The 11,824-nt window shown below is 55.0% G+C and overlaps 1 protein-coding gene across 14 annotated transcripts in view; it reads right to left on the bottom strand.

Annotated features, from left to right (window-relative positions):
* The window catches only part of MYO18A (myosin XVIIIA), a 101,994-nt gene that overhangs the window by 45,371 nt on the left and 44,799 nt on the right, over positions 1–11,824 (bottom strand). For 10 of the 14 annotated variants that reach the window (XR_008375582.1, XM_053569618.1, XM_053569627.1 and 7 more), the window contains 8 exons: positions 5,374–5,461; positions 5,069–5,175; positions 4,779–4,955; positions 4,218–4,431; positions 3,832–3,974; positions 3,072–3,172; positions 2,175–2,238; positions 1,826–1,970 (listed from right to left, as the gene is read on the bottom strand). Coding sequence is in view for 13 of the 14 variants with exons in the window: in XM_053569618.1 (XP_053425593.1) it covers positions 1,826–1,970; positions 2,175–2,238; positions 3,072–3,172; positions 3,832–3,974; positions 4,218–4,431; positions 4,779–4,955; positions 5,069–5,175; positions 5,374–5,461 (1,039 nt within the window). In the remaining variant the exon portion in view is untranslated. Of the gene's footprint in view, positions 1–367; positions 1,491–1,825; positions 1,971–2,174; positions 2,239–3,071; positions 3,173–3,831; positions 3,975–4,217; positions 4,432–4,778; positions 4,956–5,068; positions 5,176–5,373; positions 5,462–7,440; positions 7,477–8,655; positions 8,731–10,843; positions 11,555–11,824 lie in introns of those variants that run through there. The other 4 variants (XM_053569617.1, XM_053569626.1, XM_053569619.1 and 1 more) reach the window with 3 other exon arrangements.

Genomic DNA, 11,824 nt, shown 5'->3' with positions numbered 1-11,824 from the left:
AGGTAACTCCTCATACTGCCACCAGACGGCAGCAAGCCAGTTGGGAAGATCCCTTACAGAGGGCTTGGCTGGGGGGTGGGGGGGCCACATTGGGGAAGGACAAAGTCAGAGGATGAGCCAGCCCACCGGTGATGAACACAAACACCACTCTATCCCGACACAGTACTAGCGCCCCCCTCCTCTCCAGAAGCATTAGAACCTCCCTCTTGCCCCCAGGCATCTGCCAGGGGAGACCACAAATGGCCCAATAGTGAGGAGGCAAAAAAACCACAGGGGAAAGGGAACAGCCCACACAGACATATGAGCCTCAGCCAACATGTGTCTAATCACAGCAATTAGGGAAAGCTAACAAGAAACAAGGTTTTACCTTCAGCAGCTTCTGTAAGGCAAAGGACCAGCATGCAGCATGCAAAGAAAAACAGTGTGTTAGCAAATAGTCATCAACTGAGCCCGCCAGGCTCATGGGAAGGGACCGGTGGGGGGTAGGGGCTTATAAGGATGAGCAGGCAAGAAATATGTAGGCTGAGGAACACACACACTCACACACTCACAGTCTCAAGGGAGTGTTTGTGGGTGTGATCACAATGACACACACAGAAAGAGACACCCATTATACCCGCCCCTGTGACCCTGGAAGCTCTGAAGAGCTTCAGACACTGCTCAACAGGAGGTACGGGCACACCCAGAGTTCTCCACCTGCAGGCAGAGCTGGGTGGGGTTAAACCTGGGCTTGTCATCTCAGAGTAAAGAACCTTCCCTCAAGACACAGCCACACGCTTGTCTGTCCATCCTCCTACTCAGTCTGCAGACAACTTCTTTAACCCAGAGCCCAGGTCCTCTTTGGCAGGGGTGCCACCTGCTGGGGTCACAGGGGCCTGACACCTGCCCCTGGTCCTACATGCACCCACCAGCGCCAGCACTGCTGCTAAAGAGCTTGGGCCTTCACATCGCACAGGTGACAAAGACAAAGCACAAACTGCCACTCAACACAAGCATCCCCTTTCCCAAAAATGGAGGGGAAAGGGGCAAAGAGGTGCTCAAATCGCCAATTGCTGCCAATTGCTCAGTGTAATCTCAGAGGAGGGTAACAGAACTCAAGCCCCAAGCGCAGCGGAAGCGGCAGCCCGCTTGTTACTGTGGGGCCTGCTGCCCCCTAGTGGGAGAGACATAGACACTGGATCATTGGAGGGAAGGAGAGAAGATGGGGACACTGGCCTTGGAGGCCCCAGGAAGCATGCCCACCCCACCCCACCTGAGCCCCCTGGAGGCTTCCTGAGAGGTTCCAGGATCTGGCTGCATAACAGGACAGGGAAGCAGTCATTCCTGGGACTTGGAGACTCACGGCCAGCAGGCTCTCCTTCTACCCTCAACCCTGGGGCTTGACCCAGGGGGACCCAGACCAGTCCCCTGTGCTATGGCAGAATAAGCCCAGCCCCAGAGAGAGCCCAGAGGAAGCACCAAGGCAGGGCGAGGCGGCCCCTACACCCCAGGGTGGGACTGACATCAGTTACCCGCTTGCTCCTCGGGGGCCTCTGCCAGGAAGAGAACAAGAAGCAGAGTTATTTCTGGGTTCTGCTCCGAGTCTGTGTCCTCCCCCACCCTCAGCCTCCCAACCCCCTCTCTGCTCCACAGGGTGCTCCCAGTCAAGGCCATTTCAGTCCAGGCCTCAGACCATCACTGGCAGAGACACTTCTCTGCTCTGATGTGGGGGACTGAGAAGAGGCACAGGCAAAAGAGAGGTATGTCTGAACAGCTGGGTCTGTGCAGGGTCCCTACAAGGTCTCAAGGGCATCAAGCCAGCCTGTTGGGACCCCCTGCAGGTTACCTTTGGTGGCTCCTGCAGCCCCCAGGTGGTAGATGGCAGCCAGGATGAGCCAGCAGGCCTTCTGCTCATCAGGGGAGATACCCAGCACCTTCATGGCTGTCTGTAGCTTACTAAACTGCTGAGCTGCTTTCTGCTTCTCCTCAGGCTGCAGAGAAAGACGGGCACACTGGCAGTGGACCTCAGAGGGGCTGTCCCTCCTGGCATACCCCACGCTGTTGGATTCAGGGAGGGCCAGGCTTGGGCACAGTTACCCCACTCTGGCTAGGCTCCTGTTAGTTCCCTGGGGCATCTTCCACGTGGAGGTTTCCTCCACTCCCAAGACCCGAGTCTGCCAACCCAGGCCCCTCACCTTGGCTAGTGGCATAATCCCAAACACATTGTTCTCTGCCAAGTGGTTTAAGTGGAGTTCTGTCCTAGGGGTACAAATGAGGCATCAGCACAGTGTGTGGTCCCCACGCCCAGGCCATCTCCCTCCCAGTGCAGAGACAGTTAGCTTCAGCTTCCAGATGCCTGTCTTCCCTGACTGGCAGTACCACCACCTTTCCTAACTGGTCTGGATGCCTGGTCAGAGCACCAGCCTCCCCAGGACAGGTCAACAGAGATGCCCTGGTGAGAGGGTCCAGCCAGACCCCTCGAGGGAACCTGCCTAAAGAGTAAGTCTTGCCAAGGCAGAGACTGTGCCCTCAGTTACAAGAAGGGCTGAGGAGGACAATGGCCTGGGGCTGCTGGCTCAGCCTTACATGTAGTCCTTTTGAACTGTGTGAACACAGATAGCAAGTCTGATGGTCTGAAGGGAAGAATGGGCAGAGGCAGCCAACATGGGGCAGAGAGGGCGAATGTGGAGGGCACAGGAAAAGACACGGGTTTTTGGCCCCAGTGTGGACTCAAACACCAGCTTGGCTCCATATGGCGGGGTGACTGTGGCCGAAATCCCCAGCCACCTACATCTCAGTGTACTTTCCTCTCCAGTCCTGGCTTCATGGGTAACAGAGACCCAAGTTAGGCCCTGGGAACATGGAAGGGTCAGCTGTGCCCTCTCGTATAGCAGGGCTCCAAGTATCCAGGACCAGGGAATTCCTGGCAAGGCCTGTGTATCATCCATCTCACTGTCCTCAAGGCCAAGCTCAGGGCCTAGCACATAGCAGGCACTCAATAAACCAGGGGCATAGGATATAATAAGGTCCAAAAACCTAGTCAGTGGGCCAGAGTCCAAAGCACCCTCTGTGTGCCCTCTGTCCCGTCTCACCTGAGGGTGGCATCCCCACAGGCCAGCAAGTAGTAGAAGATGTTGAACGTGGCCTCATTGGCCGGGCGCCGAGCCACACGCAGCTTCTCTAGAAGCATCGTCTAGATGCAGAGCATGGAGATGTGGGGAAGACCGGTAGTGCCAAGCTGTTTCTCCCACCCACACCAGAAGGAACCAGACTGTGGCCCTCCAGGCCTAGGAACAAGCAGCTGCATCTGATTCTCAAGGTGTTCAATCAGAGGCCAGATCCCCCTGGGGTCAAACAGAGGACAGAACCAAAACCAGGGGGAAGAAGACAGGCCTAGCCCCTCCTCCCTGGCCCCCACCCCACCCAGCCCCCAGGACCAGCCTTCTGAAATGGAAGCTTGTGGTGAGATATTCACCCTGGAGGGTGTCAGTGTTAGCCAGGCCCTGCTGTCCTGACAAGCCAGTCTCCTAGGGGGGAAATCACCTGAGAGAAGCCCTGAGCACAGACTTCAGAAAGTGGGCATGAGGCTGGGAACAGTAGGGTAGGAACAACCTCAGGGTTAGAAGGGAGAAAGGAGCTGGGCAGGAGGCTGAGCTAGGCCCCATCTGGGGTGGGAGGTACCGATGGCAGAGTGGTGATGCTTGCAGGCAGTTTAGCCAGCCCTGTACGCGCCAGGTCCCTCGTGTCAAGGCAGAATCCCAGGAAAAGTGAGGCATAGGAAGGCTAGCTTCTAGGGCATGAAACCAAGTGGCCCAACTCCCACCATCCTGGGGCCTGGGCAGTGCCCCTCACCTGAATGGAGGCTGAGGCCACCTGGCCAGCTTGGTCAAAGTCCAGGGAGAGGATCTGGGAGAAGCGAGTGGCATTGCCATTTATGATTGTGGGGCTGTTCCCAAAGGCTTCCAGGAGGGTGTACAGAGCCTGCCACTTCTCCACTGTGGAATACAAGCCCAAGGGGACATCAGGAAAGCAAGGGGCAGCTCACCCTCAGTCATGGCATCCAGAGGCACGAAGCCTTGGGGCCACTCAGATCAGAACTGCCCAGGGACAGGGTGGTTTTGAAGGGATAGAAAGTAGAGAAGCCAAAGAGAAAAGGAACTGGCCCCTAGGAGGGTCCTCCCTCCCCACCCCCATCTCAACCCAGTCTCAGCTTTCCCAGTTAGTTGTTCCTGCCTCACCAGAGAACACCTTGTTCCCACTGGTGCCTGCAATGGTAGCCAGGTACTGCACTAGATGCTGGCAGCTGGTGGTCTTGCCACTGCCACTGCTGCCCAGGAGGATGATGGACTGGTCCTGACGGCTCATCAGCATTGCCCTGTATGCGGTCTGGGCCACGGCATAGATGTGGGGTGCCATGTCCTCCCGCCGACACCCCTTGAACATGTGCATCACCTTGGGCAGGAGAGTGATGGAGGGAAGGGTAGCCTCTTAGCAGGTCCTATCCAGACGCCCTCACCCCCAAGGCCCACATCTTTCTGGGTCTTCACTCCAGTGGTGCCCAGGGATTCTGAAGCTAAGGCCATGCATAGAGATGCAGATATTGGCCAAGTTCTGGACTCCATTAAATGTTACAGGGAGGTCCTTCTGCCCTCCCATCCCTCAAAATGACTCTTCTCCCACGGTCAACTATGAGGGTTGATGAGGGTGGACAGGAGCCCAGTGGGATGTCAAAGGGGCAGGGCAGAGAGCCAGGGCAGGTGGGGTGGAAGTTGGGCCTGGTAGCCTTGCGGGTGCTGCACCTTCTCAGAGTACATGGCGGGGGCCCCACGAGGGCTGAGGACGAGCAGGCTGGGGCCTGCATAGGTGTGCAGCAGGCTACCACCATAGCGCTGGCGCAGTGTGTGCAGGACGCTGGACTCATTGAGGTACACCAGCGAGGCCAGATCATCTAGACGGTCGCAGGAGGGAGCATTAGCCTGTGTGACAGGATAGGCAGGCCACATTGAAGAAGCAGAAGCTGCCTCCATCACAGAGGACAGGCCTGCCCTGCCCAGCCCACTCCTATACCCTTGCCCCGTCCCCTGCACACCTTTTCCACGTCATCCTCATCCACATCCAGGATGGCTCCATCATGGTCCAGCTTCACGCGCACCTTCCCCTCAGGTAAGCTGAGCTCCTCGGATTTGAGCTGACTGGCTGCAGAGGAGGGACAGACAGCTATATGTGGGCCTAGGAAGACTTTGTTGCCCTACTTAAGCCCTCCATGGTTCCTCCTTCTCACGGTATCACCAGCCTCTCTCGGCCCAGCTCTCACCAGACCCAGAAGGCACAACCAGTGCCCAGCCCTGAGACCAGAGTCCTGGACATGTGCCCCCTGCCCCTCTCAAGACTCACCCAGAGAGAAGCCATCCTTATGGACCAGCCACACCTTCTCTGTCTCATACCAGGCCTCCTCGGCTGCGATCTGCTCTTCTGTCTTTGCCTATCAGAGAAGGGGAAAAATAAAGTTAGGCCCTGCTCTAGAAGTTAGCAGGAGAGAGGAGACAAGTGAGGGGAAGGCCTTCAAGATGAGCCACTGGGAAAGGGAATGGTTAGATGGTAGACACAGAAAACAAGGACATCAGAGGGGTCAGGGAAAGAGGGTGAGGAAGCCAAGTAGCAGTGGTGATTCTGAGTAGCCACAGAGGAGAGACCACACCAGTATTGAGGGTCTGGAAGGACAGGAACACAGGGAGCATGTGCCCAGGAGAGAGCAGGCCCCAGGAAAGCAAGGTTCTACCCTCAGCCACCCTCGGCCCTCCACCATGCCAACCCTGTAAGATCGGTATCCTGAGCCCAATCCCCCGAACCCTAAGCCACAGCTACTAGGGTCTTTCACATCTAGTTTCTCCCTTCATCAGTTGACAGGGCCTCCTTCACCAAGCTGAGAAGAGGCATTTCCTCAGACCTGAGGAGAGAAATGTCCACCTAGAACTTTGTAGCGCAGAATGACAGGTAGGTTTGGAGCCCTAGCCTTTCCCTCCAAACGATGCTCTACCTAGGCAGGGGGCAGTGTTCAGGTACACATGCCAGCCTCCCTGCTGCTTCTCCATGTCACCATCAGCAAAGTCCCCTCCTGAGAAAGGGGCAGTAGACACGCCAATGCCACACAATGGAACAAGGCAGAGATTTGGAGGCAAGGGGCAGGATTGCTCTGTCAAACACAGGGAGTGACTTGTATGTCACACAGATGGGCACGGGAAGGGGTGTAAAGGGGCAGGGAGCCCAGAGGCCCCAGGAGGGCACATTAGGAATAAGCATTCATAGGCGCTGTCAGGGCTGCCAAACTTGGCGTTTCTAAGAAGGACACTTGAGCTGGGGAGAAATGGTAAATGGGGGAGCTTGGAAAAGGACCCAGCGCCTATGGCTGACCAGGCTTATTGGTTGTGTGTGAGCAAAATGGCAGGGGGTGGGGAGGAATGCCCCAGGGGCATGGATTCACCCTCAGGCCAGCTCTAACCCTCACACATGAGGCACAGTTAGTGTCCTAGAGTCTCTTGCCCTAGGTGTCCCTTCCTCATGGGACCATGGGTGAGGGATCAGGAAAGGACAAAGAAACACAAGAAGTATGTTCTTTGTCACATTTCTTGGAGTTGAAAGAAAAGGAGATCTAGGTTCTATTCCCAGGTTGGACTCGCTTCAGATAACTCCCCCTTGCCTACTGGACTGCCCTTCCCCGGCCTGAGGTGAGAGGCCCCCAGATATCTGGGTTTCATGAACTGGTGACATGACCTTTTAGATGGGATGATCACTATGGGGCTGTCAATGTTTTTTATTTGTTAAGTGAGGACATTAAAAAAGGATAGTCCTTTATATTTGAAGAAATATAACTTTATAAAAAAATCATCAAATGTTGTATTTTTTCCAAATCTTGTGAGACAGGTGAGACCTTTGTCTTGAATGGATAGATTCTATGGGCCGGGTATTTGGGGACTGATGAATAAGGTGACATCCAAGTTGTATCTAACTCCTTCAGGACTAATCTGAAAATGGCTTTCTCACATTGGCCAGGAGGTGGAGACAGAGAATGTCTCATCTGCAAGCTTGGGCTGGGAAGAGGGCAGAGATTCAGCCTTTTTGGCTTTCTCTACCCAGACTGGGAAGAGTTGAGACACCTAGAACCCAACCAGACCCTTGGACTCTAGTGGCTGAGAACCACATGGCACAGAGGCTGAACTTGAAGGATGACACTTGGTCCAGAGGCTCCTCAAGAACCTGGCACAGAGCTGCACCATCTCAAACTCCTGGCATTGCCATCCCCTGGGCATCCCCCCAAGACACAGGGTGGGAGCCTGAAGGAGAAAGAGGCCTTACACTCCAGCAGGAGGCCCGAGCACAGAAGCCAGCCCAGGTACAGGCCAGGGGTGGTGGGTGGTCACTGCAGGAAGCAGAGGGCTCCTGAGGGTGGCAGGAGCACCCTACCTGGCTGAGGGCAGGAGAGGCGGCCTCAGGGTCCAGCTACCGGCAGCAAACAAAGAGAAAGAGAAGAATAAGGGTGAAGACAAGCAGACGACTGGCACGTCCCTTCAGCAAGCTCCCCTGGACCAAGTGACCTGGCCCCTCTCACTGCCCAAGGCACAGGGTGGAGGTGGGAGGACCTGAACACCAGGACCTGGGAGCTGGCCTGGACAATGAACTGTATACAGTCAGTCAAGGAGAGACCAGAGCAGGAAGGTGAAGAGACACTTGTTACCATCAGACTCTTAGAAGAGATGCTCTTGTAAGTCTTGGCAGTGTGCCACACTGCCTCTGGCCACATCTCTCCTGGGTTAGCATCTAGTCCATTCTGAATGAGGTTTCCTTTGCGTGTGTCTACTGGGCTGGGCCACTTCACCATACCCAGGGCCTGGGTCCCCTGGGAGCTTCTTGCCTTATCTCCAGGGCATTTTTCAGCCTAGTTCCACTGTGGCTACCAGACACCAGCACAGACTGTCCCTTGCCTCCAAACACATGCCCAAGAGCGCCATTCCCTGGGCCAAGGGCTACTTTCAGAGCTATCCCCCTGTACCTCTCAAAGAACAAGACCTCTAACAGCCTCAAGTCCAGGGCCTCTTCTTCAAATCCCCACCAAACTCTTGTAATCCTACCTTTTCCACACTGACTCTACTCAGGTCCAACCTGGGGGCCACCTCCCAACTGCACAAGAGCCAAGAGACTGAGGCCAGCCTTGACCTCTGTCTCTGCCCTAGTTACTTGGAGCCATTTCTGGGGAGGAGGGAGTCAGCCAAGCCTTGCATGTTGCCTGTTAGAAATGCGCAAGGAGGTAATAGGCCCCATGTGGGTCTGATGAGCCAGGGCATCAAAAATGGGGAACATCAGCTCCCTGTCTTACCATCCACCAAGCCCTGGCAACAAGACACATCCTTGAGGCAGAAGAATCAGGCCAAAGGAGACTAGATTCCCAAATGAGAGGGCCCCCCTCCCATGTACACACGGTTTTGAGGTCTCTGGAGGAACAACCTTCCCCAGATCCTTTCTCTCATTTTGACAATTGCCAACGTACAGGCCCACGGGCCACCATGCAGCCACCCTTCACAGCCAGTGCTCCTAACACACAGACACACAGAGTCCTGCCGCTAGCCTCAGGAAGAGGAGGGGCAGGGGCTGGGGACCCACACCCAAGAGAAAGGGCATTACAGGAGCTGTGAAGATCCTCTCAAGCCGCAGGTGGGCCTCTTCCGCAGGGGTCAGCGGGACCTCAGCAGCTCCTGCCTGAAGGTTAAATCACTATTAGTCTTGGCCTGGGGAACAGGGGTGCAGCATGCTGAGCTCCCAGCCCAGGAAGCCACTCCACTCCAGCAGGGAAGTAAGAGTACGGTCAGGGAGGCAAGCCAGGTGCCAAGTTGAGTTTTTAAATAATCACATGAGGAAAAATAACAGGTGCCTGGGAGTTCTGGGGTTATTTCTTCTTACTGTTCTATCTTGAGCCCCAGACAGCCCTGTTGCCCCACTTGCCCTTCTGGTCCCTACCCCAGGCCCAGGTGACAGGCAGCTGAACTCCAGGACATCTCAGACCCCAACTCCTCCCTAGTGAGAGGAGGAGGGACAGAGAGAGTAGCCGCCCAGGAACAGGCATGAGACACTCCCTGGCTACTTAGAGGTTCTCCTGAAGAGCGGACAGGTCAGCTCATATCCTGTCTGTTTGGTCAAAATATCTGTGCTAATGCTTCCTGTGTGCCAAGAGCAGTCACTTCTCTGATTCACAGAGTGGACCAGGAAGGTGGAGACAGCTGCAGCTGGCTACCCTTTAAGTGCTGTAGAATCCAGGAAGAAGGTGGGCAAGGCAGCTTCCAGAGAAGCTGGAAGCTTCCCAGGTCCCAGGAAGTAGCACTCAATGGAGGGCCTCAAGGACCCTCTGGCTGTGCCCCAGCATCCTCCTGACCTCTCCCTCCAGCCAGAAGGAGCCTGCAGTGGGAAGCAGTACTGGAGCTGATGTCCCTCCCCCACACACTATGAGGCCTCAGCAGGGTCCACAAAACAGGGAAGCTTAAAGAGAACTGTCCCTACACTCTAGGAGGCAGAAGTGGGTGGATCATTTGAGCTCACAAGTTCGAGACCAGCCTTAGCAAAAGTGAGACCCCCATCTCTAAAAAATAGCCGGGCACTGTAGCAGGTACCTGCAGTCCCAGCTACTCGGGAGGCTGAGACAAGAGGATTGCTTGATCCCAAGAATTTGAGGTTGCTGTGAGCTATGATGCTATGGCACTCTACCGGGGACAAGAAAGTTAGACTCTGTTTTAAAACAAAAAAAAGAGAACTGTCCCTAACTCAAAGACCAGCCATGCAGGGAGCCAGGATTAGAGTAACCATCATTGGGCCCTCCCTCCTGCTTCTCAGCCTCCTGCCCCTCACAGACGGTACTTTCTGGGAAGACAGTGTCCCAGACAGTGTCCCCAAATCCAAAGGGGCCTACTATGCCCATCTTCCATCAGGCATAGGGCTCCTCAAAAGTCCTGCTGCTAAAGGTACATGCTGGCCAGGCCTGAAGAAGGTAGTAGTGGCGTTAATAACAAGTGTCCTCAGCATCCCTAGCAATTCTGCCATTTGTGAAGCACCCATCTCTCCAGGGACTAGGCTTGGAGCATTACCTGTATCATTTCTAATCTTTTGGTTACTTAAAACCCTTCAAAACAAGTATTATCCTTTATTTGCATTTCCAAAATCCAAAAAGCCTCCCAAACAAAAGATTTTTCTTAATTATTTTGGTACCCAAACTGACTGTTGTTTATCCCCCTGCGATGTGAGTATTCATAGACTTTGCCTTGGAAATATTAATGATGTGTTTATTAGGGGTTGCTGCTCATGATGCACACTGCATGAAGTTCTAAAATACCCAAAACTATTCATTTCTAAAATATTTCTGGCCCCAAGGGCATCAGAAAAGAGATTATGAACCTGGGTTATATTCACTTGACAGGCACACTGGGCAAGTGGCTGGAGATGTGAACATAGGGCCACTTGACTTGAGAAAACACCATCTCTCTACCCTGGCACTAATCTGCTAAGACTGATCCTCAGCTTGGGATCCAGGGCCTCAAGCTGGCACCGTGTAGTTGGGGACCAGGCCCTGACTCCCATGGCAAGGCCAGGAGCATGCTGGTTAGCAGTTTCCATCCCAGCCACTGGGCCAGAGCCCAGGCAACCACGGGTCCTGGCATTCAGTTAAGGAAAGCCATGCAGTCGCTGCCATTGGCACATGACCTTGGGACCAGCCTCTCAGTCATGCAAGGTTCCTTGAGGTGGCTTGGGGAAGCCAGCCGTGAGGGTGACTGGCCCTCAAGCAAGAGTGGTGAGGGGAAGGCAGGTTAGTGACACACTTGGGTACCTCCTGCTGCACACCAGGAGCCGGTGACGTGGACAGCTGCTCTTCAGTGAGGTTTGACTTCTGACCTGCAGAGCCTGGGTCCTCCAGCTTTTCCGGTGGGGCTGGGGAACACTGCTTCTTAGGGATTTCAGGTTTGGCTGGGGATCCTGCTTTCTCTGGGGAGTCCACCATCCTTGGGGAGCCTGGTTTCCCCAATGAGCATGGCTCCTGGCTAGAAGGTTTCTCCCCCTTCCCAGGAGACTGCTTGCCACGGGGCTTATGGTCTTTGCCTCTGCCTCGAGACATCAGGCTCCGCAGGCCCACCGAAAGCTCATCCTTGGCTGACTCCTTCTTTGCTTCAGGCTTAGATGGAGGAGTGGGAGGAGGTGGAGGGGGTGGTGGCTTGGGACTAGGGGCTGCCTTTTCTCCCCTCTTGTCTCGAGCTGGGTGCTCAAAAGACTTGACCGCTCTGCCTGGGAGCTCCTTGGAACTCCCAAGCTCCTCACCAGGCAGCACTTTGCTCACCACCTTCCTTACTGCATTTGCCACCCGCTTCCGGGATAGGCCCTGGCCCTCCTCGCTTGGACTTTCTGCTGAGGCAGCCCCCAGGCCATTCATGGCGAGTATGGGTGAAGGGCTCTTGGCTCTCTGGGAAGTCTCTGAGGGTACAGGACTGGTGGAAGGCTGAGGACTTCTAGATGGGCCACCGCTGTCCTTTGAGCTGGGCTCTAGCTACAGTCATACAAATACAGGTAGACATTAGCATCAATCCCTGCATCCCGCCCCACCCCATGCAGAGGAAGTAAAAGAGTGTGACCTCATGCCCCAGAAGAGATCTTCCACTCTCCCCCGAAACAACACAGAGCTCTAAGAAGCTATCCCGAGATGGCCTCAATCCATCTTTCTGATGGGACAACTGCATCTACAAGTTTGGCTTCTCTTTCTGGCAAAGCACAATCAGGTACTGTGGTCACCTGCTATCACCCCCAGGCTTAGCATAGA

This window comes from Nycticebus coucang, chromosome 18, assembly GCF_027406575.1.
Source record: "Nycticebus coucang isolate mNycCou1 chromosome 18, mNycCou1.pri, whole genome shotgun sequence".
Classification (NCBI taxonomy): domain Eukaryota; kingdom Metazoa; phylum Chordata; class Mammalia; order Primates; family Lorisidae; genus Nycticebus; species Nycticebus coucang.
This window is presented reverse-complemented; position numbering and strand designations above follow the sequence as displayed.